Source organism: Rhinolophus sinicus, linkage group LG16 (assembly GCF_036562045.2).
Source record: "Rhinolophus sinicus isolate RSC01 linkage group LG16, ASM3656204v1, whole genome shotgun sequence".
NCBI classification, from domain to species: domain Eukaryota; kingdom Metazoa; phylum Chordata; class Mammalia; order Chiroptera; family Rhinolophidae; genus Rhinolophus; species Rhinolophus sinicus.
The window spans coordinates 9,811,929-9,829,739 of record NC_133765.1 but is presented as its reverse complement, the minus strand read 5'-3'; the positions used below and the strand labels follow the sequence as shown (position 1 = coordinate 9,829,739).

The 17,811-nt window shown below is 39.3% G+C and overlaps 1 protein-coding gene across 3 annotated transcripts in view; it reads right to left on the bottom strand.

Moving 5' to 3' along the window:
* Positions 1-251: 251 nt before the first annotated feature.
* Positions 252-17,811, bottom strand: part of PRDM10 (PR/SET domain 10) — an 88,633-nt gene continuing 71,073 nt past the window's right edge. For 2 of the 3 annotated variants that reach the window (XM_019713984.2, XM_019713986.2), the window contains exons 13-22: positions 17,239-17,394; positions 14,815-14,994; positions 13,570-13,680; positions 12,152-12,352; positions 11,323-11,466; positions 10,685-10,855; positions 9,373-9,513; positions 6,132-6,300; positions 3,092-3,195; positions 709-1,054 (exon numbers count right to left, since the gene is read on the bottom strand). In XM_019713984.2, the coding sequence (XP_019569543.1) occupies positions 854-1,054; positions 3,092-3,195; positions 6,132-6,300; positions 9,373-9,513; positions 10,685-10,855; positions 11,323-11,466; positions 12,152-12,352; positions 13,570-13,680; positions 14,815-14,994; positions 17,239-17,394 (1,578 nt within the window). In that variant the 3' untranslated portion in view covers positions 709-853. Of the gene's footprint in view, positions 1,055-3,091; positions 3,196-6,131; positions 6,301-9,372; positions 9,514-10,684; positions 10,856-11,322; positions 11,467-12,151; positions 12,353-13,569; positions 13,681-14,814; positions 14,995-17,238; positions 17,395-17,811 lie in introns of all 3 variants that reach the window. The other variant, XM_074321062.1, reaches the window with a different exon arrangement.

Here is a 17,811-nt window from a genome sequence, read left to right as displayed (position 1 = left end):
CTTAGTACCGATATCTCCAATATCTACCTCTTATTACACAACCACACCAGAGAATGGGAGGCAAAGCTTTAATGTAGGAGTTTAAATTGTGCTGACATCAAGAAACCTGTTATCTTACAGGGAATCCACTGTTGTGGAATAATAAAGTAAGATCTATCAAAACATGGCATCTGGCCAAGTCCACTGAGGGCCTGCATCTGTGGAAAATACTACCAGTAGCCTAACAATGATCTTCCAAAAAAAGGGCAAGGTTTTTTGTTTTGTTTTTTTAATCAGCAATAAGAAAAATTTAGATGACAAATTTTCCTTCAGACCATCACTATCAATCCTTTGTTTCATCATGGTTATTTTCATAATCGATAGGCTCCCCTTGTTAAATTACAGCAAACTCACAAGATGAAGCAGTTCTAACCTAACACACGGCCATAAAATGCCCCTTCTCTCTTGGTGCCACACCTTGGAATGAAGTCCAGTGGCCGTGAACTTGGCACATCTTTTCTCCACCTTTGGTACAAACACAATACATCACAATATTTCCACAAAGGAAAAGTAAGGCTTATCAATGTGTTAAAAAACCAACTCAAGAGCAAGGAAAAGTTTCTCCATCTTGAAACCTACTTTCTCCTTAAAGATCTCCATTCTGTGGCAGAAACTCCTATGTTCCAGAGTAAATTTGGTAAAGATGACCTTGATAAAACAAGCCCCAGTGTATGTATGAGTGTCAAAGCTGTGGCCTCCAAACTCTTGAGTGAAAGATAAATCTTAAAAAAGAGTTCTCAGTGTCAGAAGCTTTCCGATTTATGAATGAGAAAAGACATTATGTGACTGCTTGATTCTAGCTCAAGGATGGCAGTTAAGATTTAGTGATATGCACTTCACTGCTTCCATTCCCATTGGTGGTGGTTGTAATGATGTACTGTGTGGGCTGCTGTTGGCTGGTGGTCTGGGGGTCCAAGTCACTGTGCGCAGTTGGCTGAACCTGGACTCCCGCAGAGAGGGTAGAAGCTTGCTTTTCCTCCAATTCTGGTTGACTTTCTGATAACACATAATGACCCTAGAGCAGGAAGAAAAGGATATTTAGAAATCTGAGGCCTAATGGGGGGCAGGGAAATGGGACAGAAGGAGGGATTTGCAAAGAGATGTTACAAAGGGAAATCAAAATAGGCACCTATGGGAGATGTTTTAGTTAAGTGTTTTAGAGAGGCTGGATCAGCCACAGTGATTGACTACAAAGGTAATTTAAGGGAGCACCTTAGTTGTTCTACTAAAAGATATAGTGAAGAACTTCAGGTACAGAAATGTGCATCATGATGGTAACGTGCAAGGCAAATGAAACATGTGCTACTGTTCTGCTCCTAAGAATTTAGAAATTCGTAAAATAAGATTGCTATCTTTCAATTCAATTTTAATATTAATATAAAATGGATCAATGAAGATATATTTTTAAGTCTCATTAAAGAGACAGAATGGCCCCCAAGACAGGTAGTCAAAATCAATCATTCCCAAACTTCATAATTTCTAAGACCAGCAAAATTAAAAGTAATAATGAATGGTCCCAAGTTTTATTTTGCCAAGCAAAATCATTTTTTAAATGCTACTGTCAAATGAGATACATTTTAACACTCAAAAGCACAGGAAGAACACAATCTTAGAATAAAGTCTCTTACATTGAATAAATTTAGTTTTATGAAAACATACATACATTGTCTTTATTTTCCCTCATTTTTCCTCTGATCATGAAAATTTCTTCATCGACCTGCAGCAAACTACATCTTTACGCTAACATTTTAAAGAAAGAATGTGTTGGGCAGAAGGGGGATTGGTCAGTTATATAGGCTGAGAAAACTCAGGCATTGGCCTTTTCAAGCACTGTCTAGAAAAAAGCTATAGCCAAATACCCATTTGATTTATCTAGGGCCATATATTCTAAGTCCACATGCATCAAGCAACTCTCTGATTATGATTTGGTTTCCCATATGGGCCTTTCTTTAGCAGGAGGGAGATGGTTCTCAACCTAGGGTCCATGGAGCCCCTAGGAGGCCCATAGGTGAGCTTCCAAGAATCTATGAACCCCTGACAATGTACATTAAATTTGTGTGTATGTCTATTATGGCAGGGGGAGGGGAACATCCTTGATTATAAACAGGTTACCAAATAAGTTCCTGGCCAAAAAAAGGATAGTCAGTGGGTCCCACAGGGAGCAAAAATTTCACTGATCATGTCAATAGGACTATCCCATTTTACATTAGTTACTGTTCTCATTGACAACAGTGTTACTCTGGATTTATACATATCTCCTAAGTCTAGTTGATGTGAGTTTGTGTGCTGAAAAATGGGTGAGCTCTCAGTATGCTTTGAAGAAAAAAAAAAAATCAGGTTTTTAAGGGCACTAGACTACCCTGCTACTCTTTGAGTCCTCTTGGGAAATAGTCTTCCCCTGGGGACATCCCAATATTCCTTTCACTTAAGAGTAGTTTTCTTAATTTAAACTTACATACTCTATCTTCTAAGAATTTAGAGGCGGGCTAGAATAAACGAGTGAAGATAAAAACAGAGGTAGCAGAAACAATCAACATTGAACTGCCTAACCTAAACATAACAAGATAATTTATGGTCATGTTTTTCACCTTGGGATGGGTGAATTGTTTAAAATAGTTTAAAAGAGCTCCATAATAGATTCATCATATTATTCTCCCCTAACCCAATTGATAACCAATAGTAATAAAGATTCATATACATCCCATATAAAAGGTGATCAATTATTAATCTACATGTATATGGATCTAGGAGGTTCATTATAGTTATTAATGGGATAGCCCAACCTCCTGTGCAAGGCATTGGGAATAAAGAGATAAAGACCAAAACTCAGCTTTCAAGGAATTCATCATCTACTGGGAAAAGAAAGACAGTAAACCAATAATTAAAATAAACTGTGATAAGGGTCATAATATAACACCACAAGGTGTTATGGGAACACAGAGGAGGAGGTACTTCTAACTCAGATATTGAAAGTTGGGGCATACAAGACAGGGGAAGGGGATATGAGTGCAGTGGGATGGATAAGAAAACCCTCACGAGCAACACAGCTTACCGGAGTAACTGCCTTCACTTGGCCAGTGGTGACAGGAGTTGCCACACCACTATCTGTAATCACAAACTGACCAGGGGGAAGTGTCATCATTTGAATCTCAGATGCTGAAAAACAGGAAATATCCACAGTTCATTGGTCTCAGATTTTAATAGAAGTGGTAGAAACAAACACCTAACCAGTGACCATGTTTCCCACTGAGACACAGTCATGGATTTGCTTGCTGTGAGAGTCTTACGATGCATGTGATTTCTTGATATATAGTAAAAGCATCTCTGTGAAGAATTGATCACATGAGGTTAGTAGAGTTACCAAATACCGAAAATAATCAATGTATCTCTCTCAAATATGGCTTCTGAACATCCACAAAAGACAAATATTCAACAATTTTTAAAACCTTGAAATAAGTTACAAAAACTTACCTGTTAGCTTCATATTTTTATCTTTTATATTCACATTTCAATTAGTGGCACAGTGTATCCACTATTGCCTAGTAATCACAAATTAATCTAGCTTGAATTTTATTTTGCCACCAGTGTTATTAATGCAAATCAAAAACAAAGTTCACCCTAGAACCCAGCTGACAGTCTCTAAACAATATTTTCTATCAAAGGAGACCAGAGCTTCTTGGGAAAATGGCTGATTCCAGATTTGGGACAGAAAACGTGTAAGATGAGCCTAGAACATGATGTCACATCAGCATGCAAGATGCTATTATAAAAGACCACAAGGTCGTGTAGAAAAGATATAGGAGCCAATCTGAAGACACTCCCATTAGCCAAAGATGGGATAACCTGAGCATCAATAAGGATAAACAACTACAATGGTCTGAAACACTCAAATGTGTTGAAATTCATGAGTATATAACATAACTAAGATACACACACATAAGCCTCATTGGTCACCTTGGGTAATATCAGAAAACAACTCATGATTTTGAAAAACTGGTAAAAAAAAAAAAGGAGATGGGCTGGCTACTTAAAGCATTTATCCTGTCCGTTCCTGTACAAACTGGACCTCAGAGTAAGCTGGTTATTGAGGTAAAATGTTTTCCTTTATAGAAGTTTTCTAGCTAATTACTGAATAAAGACTGATAGTGTCAGAATCTGACAACTTTGCAATCCCTAATGAAATAGTGGAACAAAGGAAAAAGAGACAACCAAATATTATATGCCTCCTGACAGAAGTACACACACCACCAGCTATGAAGTTTCTGGGGAAAAAGTGAACCTGATTCTGATCAAGCCTCTAGATCTAACTGCCAACCTACAGGAAATAAAAGGGACAGAAGAAAGCATCTTAAATGATAATATAGGGATGCCAACTGTAAAATCCAGAATGTGGGAAACTCTATTGCACAAATGACCCAGTTTCTTCAACACATAAATTGTAACTTAAAAGAGAGAGAACAAATATATTAAAAGGAACTCAAAGACAAAACCCATTGCATTGTTTGGCTTTACTTGGAACCCAATTTGAACAAACCAACTATTAAAAAAATTTATGAGACAATCACAGGAATATGAGCACTTACTAGGTATTTGTTGATATTAAAGTATTACTGTTACTTATTTTTAGGTGTGATAATGGTACTGGAGTTATGTTTTTAAAAAATACGCATATTCCTTTGGTTTTAAAGATACATATTAAAATGCTTATGGATGAAATGATAAGGATTATTACATAGTTGGAGAACCAGGAGAGAATGACAGGGGGCAGGTACAGAACAGACAAGATTGACCATGGGTTAATAACTGTTGAAGCTGGATAATGGGTATAGGGCATTCATTATTTATTCTACTTTTTGACTAAATTTTTTCCATAATAAAAAATTTCAGTTATAGAATAGTTTCTTCAGGTTGGAATGCTAATTATACTATTATCACCATGACTATCTGCATTATTCCATATTTCTTTCACAGGAATTAAACTATAAATGTCAGTCTGTTTACTAGGATTCTACCGGTATTTACTACGAGTACAAATTAGACTCAGCTCTCACTGTGCCCACTAATATTTAAGAGAATAGATTGTAAAAATAATTAAATGGTAGAGTTGGACCCTGACTCCATACCAAATCTACATAACATGGCCAGAAATCAATCACAACAGAGACGGACTCTAAAAGGGAAATCAATACTAGAGAAAGAGCAACACTGGCCTTCTACCTACCGTCTAGGCCCCTATTCCTCCTAGTTCCTACTGTTGAGGCCTTTACCAGCTCTATTCCTGTTCCTTCCACATCTTCAGTCATAAAGGTCTCATACTTTCCAGTTCATACCCAAGGCTGTTGTCCCCATCAAGATTGTTACCTATTCTGACCTTTGGCAGCCAGCCTTTTACTGCTTCTTTAACACTAATCTCAGGGTTTTGAAAGCTACTACTCATATATCTCTCTTTTCTCGGTAGTGATCTCTTTGAGCAGCCCAGTGGGGTGTTAAGAATACAAGCTCTGGAGCCAGATTGCTTGGGTTACAAGCTATGTTCCTAGACAAGCTACTCCGTGTCTAAATTACTTTATCTGCAAAATACAAATAAGAATTGTACTTATCTCATAGGTTGTTATGAATACTGAATGTGATACATACATGGTTTAGAATCATTCCTGGTACATAGTAAGAGTTTAATGAAAGCTGGCTAACATTATTATTGCATGGTTATTGATGTAAAAGTTTACGTTAATCTTTTGTATACTCGGGGTCTAGCACAGTGATTGATATACAGGCATTCAGTGAATATTGGTGGAAGAGATAAAGCAATGTCATCAACATATCCTGCACCCATCTATTACACTATTTAAACCACCTGCCTACACTTCCTCCAGCAATATTCCTAATGTTTCTGAAATGGGTGGCTCTCGTATCAGAACGTTGTCTTGAATTCTGTCCTGAAACTTATTCAAGTACATGCACTACAGAGTGAAGAAAATGGCCAATGACAGTTTAATCCAGAAAATCTATTACAAAGCTGATGACATTATGACCCATAGCTGCAGGTCCCCCCACCCATGACTTACTGCATTATTCCCTTGTTTTGTACTTACAATAGCCACGGAAGGAATTCCAAGCATTGGGTAGGTATGTGTGCTGTACAGAGGAACTCTGCTGTTGCTGGAGAGCCTGGCCTTGTGTGGAAGAACTGCCCGGTATATGGGTGGGGCTGAGCCCCTGCTGAGACTGCTGGGATGAGGGGCTCAATGGCTGTCCTGCGACCTAGAGAGAAAGAAAAAGCAAGAGTAAAAAAATATGAATTTCCAATACAGTTAAGACTCACAAATAACTAAAGAAAATAAATCAGGCTAATATGAATTATAATACTGAAAGTATCACTGCTAAAGTAATATTTTAAATACGAATAGCATTAATGAAAAATAATCAAAACTATGAAATCCTAATTAGTTTTCAAAAGACTATCTCCAAGAATATCTAAAAACTTAATTTCAGTAGGCTTGTTAGAAAGATAAATGAAGTTAAAAGAATTGAGATGCTAAATAACTTGCCTATGTCACAGAGCTAATTTGCAACACAAAATGAAGTCATAATTTCCATTGAAATGCACTGGGTAGTCCCACAGAGTTAAAGGAGATAAACATGGGGATACATGCAGACATCTGGTGGAGAGGCTACTCCTGTCTACAGGATAAAGCCCAAGCTCCACAGTAGGCTGTTAAACCCTTCCATACTCCAGCTCCAAACTACCTTTCCAACTTTTTCTGCCAAACATCATTTCCTGTTACTAGCTGAAACAGTTTTCTATAAACACGCCACAATTTCCTGTCTGTGACTTGACTCACAGTGAGAGCATATTCAGATCATAATGCCTTCCCCAATGACCTTGACAAAATCATACCTCACCCGCAAGACCTAATTCAAATACAACTTCTACAAAAATGTCTTGATTCTCTGCTAAACATAATCTTTCGCACTTCTGAATTCCCATAACATATCTATAGATCCATATCACTCTTAGACCCTAGCGAGAGGGACCCTTGCAGGGATCTTGGTTGACCCTTCTCCAGCTGTGCCCCTCTTCATATGAGGCCAAATGGAATGTGTGTCACCTTCTAGGCCACAGTTTGGGGACTAGAGCCTCCCATTCCCTGTGGAAATGGCCCTGTGCCCACTTCAATGGCCAATATAACTCTCTTCCCTGGGTCTGTCTTCCTGCAGGGGTCCTGTCTTCCAGATGTGGGCTTCTCTAATGGTATTCGGGCACCTGGGAACAAGGTGGTGGCCATGGGATCGCCATTTGCAGGAGTGTGGACAAAGCTGAGACATGTGGGTCAGGGTGTCCATGTGGGTACACACAGGGCCCTGTGAGGTACAGGATAGAGCCTTGGTGGGAAGAAAGGGGGCGCAGTCTTGGGGAAAGTGGTCCCTGTGCCACCTTCAACAAGGAACTCTGAGGAGAGCTTCCTGGCCCTCCAGCCTCAGGTCCCTTTGAGAAACTTAAAAGTGTGATGTGGTACATTTGTATAATGGAGATTACTCGGCCATAAAAAAGAATGAAATCTTACCATTTGCAACAACATGAATGGACCTTGAGAATATTATGCTAAGTGAAATGTCAGACTGAGAAAGACAAATACCATATGATCTCACTTAAATGTGGAATCTAAAGAACAGAATAAACAAACAAACAAAACAGAAATAGACTCAGAGATATAAAAAAAACTGTTGGTTGCTAGATGGTGGGGAGGTGATGGGGAGAAGGTGAAGGGATTACAAAGTGCAAATTAGTAGACACAATACAGTCATGAGGATATGAAATACAGTATGGGGAATATAATCAACAATGCTGTAAAGATTATGTAGGTGCCAGATGGGCACTGGACTTATCAAGGGGATCACTCCATAGACTGTGTAGATGCCTGACCACTGCGCTGTACACCTGAAGCTGATGTAGAATAATACTGTATGTCAATTATAAGTGTATATACATATATATGTATATGTATATATGTATATATATACACGTATATGCATATATATATATATATATATATATATATATATATACACACACAGATATATATATAGTCACAGGAGGTGGAGTATAGGAAGGAAGATAGTCAATGGTATTGTAACAGCTATATAAGATGTCAGAGGGGTAGTAGCTTGGGGAGGGGGTTATCACTTTGTGAGGGGTGTAAATGTCTAATTATTACACTGCTTTGTACATCTGAAACATAAAAATAAAAATAAAAGTGTGATGCTGGTAGGGGTGGGAAACTTGGGGCCCCTTGTGGATAGAGGCTGCCTGTCTTGGACTGGGAGAAATAATAAAAAACCTCACAGCCACTGAACCTCACAGTAGAAGGAGGGGAGGGCAGTCAGGTGGCAAGCAACATGGCCTCCCCACCTACACCCCACAATAAACAGGAAAGTAGAGAATGTGCGTGTGTATCCTATGGATTTTCACAGCCATTGGAAGGGCACAGAGCCTTTAAAAGAGAAAGAAAGACTTCTTCCCAGCTTCTACCTGCTACAGCCTGGCAGCTGCTAGTGCCATCCATGGTGTTTGGCAGAAAATACAATTAATTCTGAATTAGCACTATCCATGTTATTTAGTATCAATTGTTACTTTACATATATTTTTCAGTTTTGTCATTATAAATATTATACGTTTATGTGTCAAATAAAAAGAACGAATTTTATTTAATGGCTTGTTAGCTTGATTCAAAATTTTTAAGTACTCAAACATATGGCATGCAGGCCTTCATTTATACTCTTATCCTGGGACCTGGGATTATCAGGAGTGAATCTACATGCCTCCTTTATGGTACAGATACCTTCACTACCCATCCGATTCACCTGTATACATGTATTATCTCCCTAGTAGACTCTAAGCTCCTTGAGGACAAGATCTAGAAAAGTTTCATGCAAAGGATAAAGATTTAATAAATATGTTTGGAATGGATGTAGTTATGCTATCTCAATAACAGACTTGGTCTACAAACACAATGATACACTCCTCAAAGTCACGGTTCCAAAATTATAGAAACAACTTAGCAATTGCATGCTATCACCCAGCCATTTACAATAGGAAGCAAAGACCATCGTCTCTAGGATATCATGTCACAGGGCTCCATTTGGGCAGGAGAAGCTAATCACTTAACGTGTGTCCATAACACCAAAATAAAAATGAAGGTCCAAAATAACAACAGCATTTCAATCGTCAAGGAGACTAGATTCTGACGATAATGTCTCTTCACTCTTATTAACTCTTCAAGGTCCCTGAGGCCATATGAAGCTCTGCGAACAGTCTCTGGAGGAGCCGTGTACCTGGGAGGACGAAGGCGCTGAGGCAGTGGGCTCAGTGACTTGGATATGCTGCACCTGGATGGCATGCTGGGTGTAGGTCTGGGGATCGTGGAGCTGGCCCACGTCCACAGTGGACTGCTGAGACTGGTGAGGGGAGGTAGCCTGGAGGGAAGGAGAAAAACAAATGACACTGATTGAGGTTAAGGAAATCCTCCCAGAGAAAAAGTTCAGCTAAAATAGAATCCCAACAGAAATATAAGAATAGATAGAAGAGACCTTCAGATCCAGTGTTTTACTCCCAGAGATGCCACACCTAAGCCAAGATGGCAAACATTAAAGAAAGTCATAGTTTTAAAAATTATGCTTATAAAAAAACATAAGCCACTAGTACTATTAAATTCTGGAAAAGACGAAGATAGAAGAAATATAGCTCCTAATAGTAAGCTGAATGAGAAGGTCTCAGGAATCTAAATTTTTTTTCTTTTAAATTTCCATTAAATTTAATGACTTATCCTTTATCAATTAAAAGAGATCAAAGAAGAAATGTCACTTTTATCTTGTCACAATTAAACCACTGGACCAGTGGTTCCTAACCTTTTATGTATCATAGACATCTTTGAAAATCTGGCTAAAGTACAGACCCTGTTTCCAGAACAATGTACATATACATCGTATTTTACAGGCAACTACAGAGATTGACAAACTCTTCCAAAACCTACAATTAAAACCATCCCATAAGGAAAACAAGACCAAATTATTCAAAGCAACAAGTTTGTTCATTTGTGCCTGGAGGACACCCTCAGCATAATTAAGTGAAACAATAGTTCTGGGATGGGTCCTTCTTTCAGCTCACTAATCAGTAAGAATGAGCTACTAATTAAGTGGTAGAAGGTACCGATTGATATTCAAAGATTGGATCAAAATTATTCTTTATAACCTCCCACTGATTTAGGCATTCAATGCCCAGGTAGGGACTTATCAAACTGGCTCCTCACCAAAGTAGTCCACCTGGGTGCTCAGGGAAGAGGCTTAGAAAGAGTTCACGTTATAACACTGTGTTGCAGTAGCACAGGGTGATAGTAGGTACTGGAACCTAAAATCTCTGGACTTCTCTAGATAGAAATCTCTTCTGCTGCTACATCCAGAGCCCTTGACAGCCTGCGGAGTGGAAGTTTTACAAATGCCTTTGACTCATAGTTTACATGCAGAAACATATGTAGGGTCCCACTCCAGCTCTGGGAATCGGATGCTTTTGCTGACCTCAGCTGCCATATTGGCCAGCTGACAATATGGCGTTCAACGAAAGGAAAGAGAAATAAATGCAATACAGTACCGGGGCCACTTGCACCACTTGAAGCTGTATGTGCTGAGGTTGCTGCAGACCTGATGTAGACTGTGACACAGGGATATATTGAATTCTCTGGTAGTCGCCCTGTGGTGTTCGGTAATCTGTTGTTAAGGTCTGGGACAGTTCTGTCATGGCTTGGGTTAGCAGATCTGTTGTCTAGAAAAAGTCACACAAAACACATTAGTTGGTAACACCACTGCTTGCAACTATTTCAGTGCTCTTAAGTCCTACAAAAATTTAGTTTGTCTCACTGGTGGATCATGGAACTCACAAATTAGCCCTGACCTCAGATAGAAAAAAATCCCAAAGTTGAGAAGATATTGGAAGATTATCTATGTATCTATATCTATCTGTCTGTGTCAGGCCCAGTGGAACGACCCTAGAGGTTCTGACAATCTTGCACAAATGAGCAGCCCTGAAAATGTGCTACCCATTTCACAAAGAACTTTGGAAAGCATCGACTGAGAGACCCACTCATCAGCATAATGCCTTGTATGCAATACTGAAGGATAATGGGCTACATTTGCAGCTAATTAAATGACAAGGTAGACATGGCTTTGGCACTGAGAGCTCTGAAGACCACTGAAGGAGCTGAGATGTTCTTACCAGTGACACACACTTACCACCACAGTCTCTCCAGTAGCACTATCTGTAGTTAAAACAGCTGGAGCAGCACTGATCACAGCTGTTGTCAGTGGTGTGTGTAAGGTGTTAGGGAGCTGGGCATACTCTGGATGCTTCTTTCGAATGTGTTGTACCATCTTGGTCTGCAAAATCACAGCAAAAACCAATAATAATTACTGGAATTAGTTATTTTCAGTCTTTCTCAAATGCAAACCCTCCAAAGGCTCCTAAAGTCTTTTATGTTATCCATTAAAAAAAAAAAAAATCAGAGTGATGCTGACTGTGCCTGCCCTTCCTAAAGCAACACAATGCTATGAAAGGGGAAAAAAAGAAGAGACTGAAAAGAAATTAAAGAATCGTGTGACCTCACACCATCAGGCAGGGTCAGAATACCTCACAGCATCCCCTTGTCCCACCAATGCCTGCAGCAGTCAATCACAAGCCCCCCACCAAAAACGACCCCCTTTTCAAGAACTATCACTAAAGTTCCTATGTAGTACTTCTGGAAGCCTGAGCTCATAAACTATGAGCATGGAATATCCACATTGGAGACCCTCAGGAGGCCAAGGAAAAAGGAACCTTTCTGATAGCCTGAGCTAATTTGCGCTAATTCTGGGCAGAGTCCACCATGTTCTCTTCGCATTCTGTGCTTAGAGTCCCTGTTCTCAGGAAACAGCTCTTAAGCCATCTGAACTAGGAAAACACCTCTGTTAGTCCCCTATCAAGTCAGAAGAAGCCACCAGAGCATGTGGAAGAGAAGCCATCTTCTCTCAAGAGATTCCTTAAGTTGTGGCTTTCATTCAGATTTAGTCAGAAGCCTTCCCATACCTTGCTGCTGTACTGTTTGGAGCAGTGGGGACAGCAGACAGGAGGGGTAGCTATTGTGCCTGTGAGCTGGGTGTGGGTACTCAGCATGGGGTCTGGTTCTCCAGGGCCGGCAGGACGAAGTTTCCGAATGCTGGGCGGGAGCTCAGCCCCAGGATGGTTCTTCAGAATGTGGGCTTTCCGCTTGCTTGCACTTTTATAAACCTACAAATTCAAACGTTTTGCCATGAAAGCAGTATACAGTTCCACTTTCCTGCCTAAAGTAAACCATCTAACAATTTCCTTACAAGGAAATGAGAAAAAGTACTTGTGTAGCCCAAAATAAAATATGTTAACAGATATACAGAGGGTGCCAAAAAAAATGTATACACATTTTCAGAAAGGAAAACTGTATTAAAATTGCAATACTCAATATATACCGATAACAAAAGATGAATACAAGTCACGTTTGACTTCTGAAATTACCAGAGGTGCTCAAAGTAGTTACTATCTGCATCCAGACACTTCTGATTATGGTGAACTACTGCTTGAGCAACGTTGACCAAAGTGTCCACTTGTATAGATTTTTTGGCACCCCCAGTATTGAAGGATAATAAGGACATAACATAAATTAGAATAAAATAAGAACATCATCTAGATATGCCAAGCATCTTCCTTGAATTTAAATATCTAAGATAGTAATAGTAAAAATAAACTTTACCCTAAAGTTTAAGAGGTGGCTACACAGCCATAGAAAGAGAACACCATTTCTAAATGCGGTCATCCTTAGCCTTTCTGTGAAAGCTTCAATATGATATATATAGTTGACTGCTAGATGCCAAAGAATCTTCCAATATGGCAAGTCTATAAGCAACTAGTAAGTATAGCAGTGAATCTATGCTTTAAAAATGTTTCTTACGTTTAAGCTGACACAGCTACATTATATAAGAAAACAATATTACAATGAAACAATAAATGTGGACTTTTTCTGTCTTGTTTGTAACTGTACAAAAATAAAGAATAGAATAGTACAAATAGAGGACTCGACCGCAAAACTTTTCCACATCCTACTCAATCTTCTAGAAATTCAAAATCTACTATATGTTTTAAAAGCAGGATAATGTACACTCATTTTTGAGCTTAGAAATTTTAAATGAATTCATATACTAAGCTCCTGGTAATGAGACTCTTCTTTTGTTAACAAAAATCACAGAAAGAAGGAACAAGTAAAACAAAGTCGACTAATTCTGAAGAAAAAGAATTTGGCTTAAAATGAGGCTGTACTTCGAGCCCTTTCTTGTCTGAATGGAAAACTACTGAGAAAGAGGGAACCATCTGCTAAGAGTAACTGTGAGATCCTGATATATATTCATACATGCAGACAAACTGGCTCTGAGCAGGACTCCCACAGAGGCATCTTACTGTGGATGGTTTCCTTTTACCTTATCACAATACTGACAAAAGTAATCACGGTTGGGTTTTATGATGGGTAGAGTTAACTCTGGCACCTCTTCTATCTTCATGTCTGGGTGCCTCTTTGATAAGTGATTTACCTAAGGGAAAAAAAGAAAATGAGAAAAAGGGACTCCATTACAAACAGAAGCTAAACAAATGTCTTTGATATTGACTGCTAGAAGTGGAAATGCTCTGAAGCAGTGGCCCAAAACAATAAGGCATTTGGCCAGAACCAGCATCACCAGGCCCATCTGACACCAAAGCATCAACAGTCACTGTTAACAGGAATGAACAGTAGTTCAGCAAATTACTGAAGATGAATTGGGTCACTGTGGATCCCATTAACAGTCTTTGACAGAAGAACTGCTGTTGGAGAAGCACAATTACAGTAGCATGAATTTCTTTGGTGAATTCTCCTGATGCAAACCTGTCTTTCATTATTTAGTGTCCTAGCCTTAGAGAGGACACTGAATGAGATAAAAATTAAGATTCTGAACATTAAACAATGCTCTGTGCCATTAGCTCCTGGCAGAAATATACAGTAAGTCCACACTTAACGTCCTCAATAGGTTCTGCAACTTGAAATGAAAGTGCATAGGATGAAACCAATTTTACCACAGGGTAATCGATGTAAACAAAAGTTAAGCCCCTGTGCACCTCATTGACACTATAATGAAACCACACTGAATGAAAGGATTCCAGGACCTGCTGTATTCTGCAAAAACTATAATAGGTCGAAAGAAATTGAGAGCAGTGAACTGGCGACCCTGATGTTTCAGCTAACCTGGTTCACGTACCCGCTCTGATGGAAACTTTCCTTCTATTGCTGTTTTGTACTTGGAAATGAGAGGCATTCAAGGGAGCAACAGGGGAGAAGGTAAAGATTATAGAAGATAAAGTATACCCAGGAACAAAAATGGAAGAGGGAAATAAAATACAGTAGGAGCAGAGAATGAGAAGGGTAAAGCAAGACAAAACTAGTAATGAAAAGTGATAGAAAAAGACCTCTTCCAAGAGGTCACCAGAAATGAACTTCGGCAAAGGAGGGTGAAGGGAGGCTGGAAAGGTGAGAACTCGAAATTGGGATTGTTTGCCTCCATTGTTTTGCCCCTAGCCACTGACAAAATCTGTTGACAAATCTGTACGGAATACAGTACAAAAGTCATCGCCATAGACAGAAAAGGACAGGTTTGGAAGACAGCGGGGAGAATCTGGGGGCTTTTGGCACTCACCAGCATGCCTCGCCTCCGGAAGCCCATCATACACAGGCGGCACTTGAACGTGAAGCTGTCGTAGTCGGTGGACGTGATCCGAGGCTTGAACGTCTTGGAGCGGCTGATGCGGTCGGCTTTCTTGGCTTCCCTCTCAGGATTATGCATCCTTTGCATATGTTCCCGTAGTTTGTCTTTTCGCTATTCAGTTTTTGAAAAGGCAGGGGGGTGAGGAGGGGGGGTAGAGATTTTTTAATTGAAGGGATATAAAAAAGAATCGATACAAGATAGCAGTAACCACAACCTCCCGAGATGCATCCGAGTTGCTAGAGCGCTAGAACATATCAGGTCACAGCAAGTGACTAGGAATGACCATTCACTAGTAAATAAATGCATTCCACTGAGCCTTCGTTGAAAATGACCATTCAATTTGAAAGATTCTGATTTTGGGGAAGAAAGACTTCGCATTTATGTAGAGGAGATCAAAGGGCACATAGAATAAGTTTGGCATCAAGCACTACAAATCGAAAATGAATGACAGGTAATACTGGATTTACAAAACCATATGTAGACTCAACCCCCACACATGTTAATAAACATAATGATATTCTTCTAAATACCAAATGAATTTAAGTAGGAACATCTCATTTTATAGATTTAGGAGTTCAAGTACACAATTGCACTATCTGCTGTGGATGGAGCATACAGTCTAGGTCCAGTTTGATGATCTACTCTAGTGACATATGTTGATGTGAGTCCACAGAGAGAAAATTAGGTAGAGCCCATCTTGAATAAAAACAAATAAAAATTTTTAAAAAGCCAGCTTCCTTATCTAGTGAGGCTCTGCTCTTGGACATATGATTAAACTGCTACTCGTCTTGCAAAGATTTTGAACCTTTCTACCAGACCAGTTCTTCCCATCTTTTGGTACAGACTAGAAGGTGGAAATGAAGCAGCAGCCATGATGCCCTGCGGGTCAGGGGTACCCCTGCTCCTCCCGCTTCTCTCCCACTCAGCCGCCAGCTCTCCTCCCGACTGTCAGCCCTGCTGGCCAAGTCCATGTCCACCACCACATGCAGCAACACATTTGTCCACAGATGCACCAGCTCTCCTTCTTGGGCCTGCCTACGGGTGGAGGTGCTGCGTTCCCAGGCTCCCAGGTAAGTTTGTTCCCATTTTGTCCACCCAGATCACGGCTTCGGAAGGTGGATTAGTGACCTTTCTCTGATCCTCCAACTTTTCCTTTCAGACCCTTATTTCTCCACCTTCTCCTATAATTAAGTTCTTCTTTCTATAAAAAAACTCCTCTATTCCATAATACTCATATTGGGTTGGCTTCTCAAATTGAACTCTAATATATTGGGTGAAAGTAAACTGAAAACAGAAAGGTTTTTTTTTATATATGTCTAAGTGCTAAAGTGATATTTGGCACAAAATAGAGAATCAAAAAATGTTGAATGGGCTGGAAAGAGGGCCAACCAGTTAGCACCACAAGATAGGGATCCTTTTAGATGAGTTTTTTTTTTAATTAAGAAACAGAAAAACCTAGACCCATTTATACTGTTCACATTAGAATTGTCTAAGGAGTTCTAAGTCATGCTACTGTATAGTGAAAGCCACCGGTATTACATTCTATAACATACGTGCCACAAAACTTGAGCTTTGAAAATTATTTCTATTTCTCTTTAATGTCTCCACATTCTATATACATTTTTGTCTGTATAAAAGTATTGTCCCCTTTCTGAATCCATTTCTGATTCTTTTCCAGTTTCTATGACAGCATGACATACAATCATATTCAGTAGAGTGTCTCTCAGTGATATCTCCACATTGTCATCTGATTTCCCAATGAAGCATTTTTTCATTGTTTTTACATTTATTTGCTTAATTTTATCTCTGAGTCTCCCATGGGTTTTTCCTTTGCTTCTTCTAAATTCAAGGCAGGTTACTGATACTTATTATTTTTCATTTTAATTCTTTAAGTCATTAACACACCCCAAAGTAATCTAAGCCCTTTCAACATCCTACAGATTTCCCACATCCACTAGATGACAGGCCTGCTGTCTTCAGGGCTCAATTATCAGGCTCTTATACTTAATAAGTGCTCAGTAAAAATCTCTTGATTTGATAAGCAAAGGTATTGTTCTCTTAGGAATTCCTCAATAGCAACTTAGTTTTACTCATCATACATTTGGATTCTTTTAGGAGATGCAGTGTTACTCTATTAGTTTGGGGTGTGAATTAATTTTTTGGGGAAAATAAGGTGACTTTTTTCCTTAATTTTATCATATAACTAACTCAAACATGAGGCACAAAAGTATCTCCAGTCCAATTCTTTGTAAGTAGGAGATAAGCTGATGAAACAAGCAAACAAGTATTGATCCTTAGTTCGACATGATTTCAGTGGCCATTTAAGCAACCTCAGGCTGTTCATTGCTTACACACCTTAAATTGCTTCCCACACGTGGAACAGAGGAAATCTTTGCGGTCTGAATGTCGGAGCATGTGGAGTCGCAGTTTGTCGGGACGGCAAAAGGCCTTGTCACACTCTGTACACTGGTAGATCTTTTCTGAGTGGAAGCTTCGCACGTGTTTTTTCACCTGGCAGTGAAGACACAGAAAAAGTCAGGGAACTCAGGCAGCAAAAGAAATGACAAGAAGCAGCTTATCAACATTAGAGGGCGCCAAAGGCATTGCCATGGACTGTCACCAACCGGGTGTGTAATCCAATCAGATGCGATTGATAATTAGGCTCAGTAACACACACTATCCCAGTCCCAAAGAAACAAAACAAATAGCCAGAAAGCTTGAAAATCTTAACCTCCAACATGATTTGAAGAGGAGGAAGAAAGAGTGTTTGCTTAGTCAATTTTTTTTTTTAAGATTAAAAGCAGAGTTCCTTTGGACTTAAATGAATCTCACTAAAGAAAACATCTATAGGAAGACAAAAAAACAATTCTTTCTCACTTTTTCTGCTTCCAGCATGTACAGAAACAATTTATCCCATTTCAGTAATTG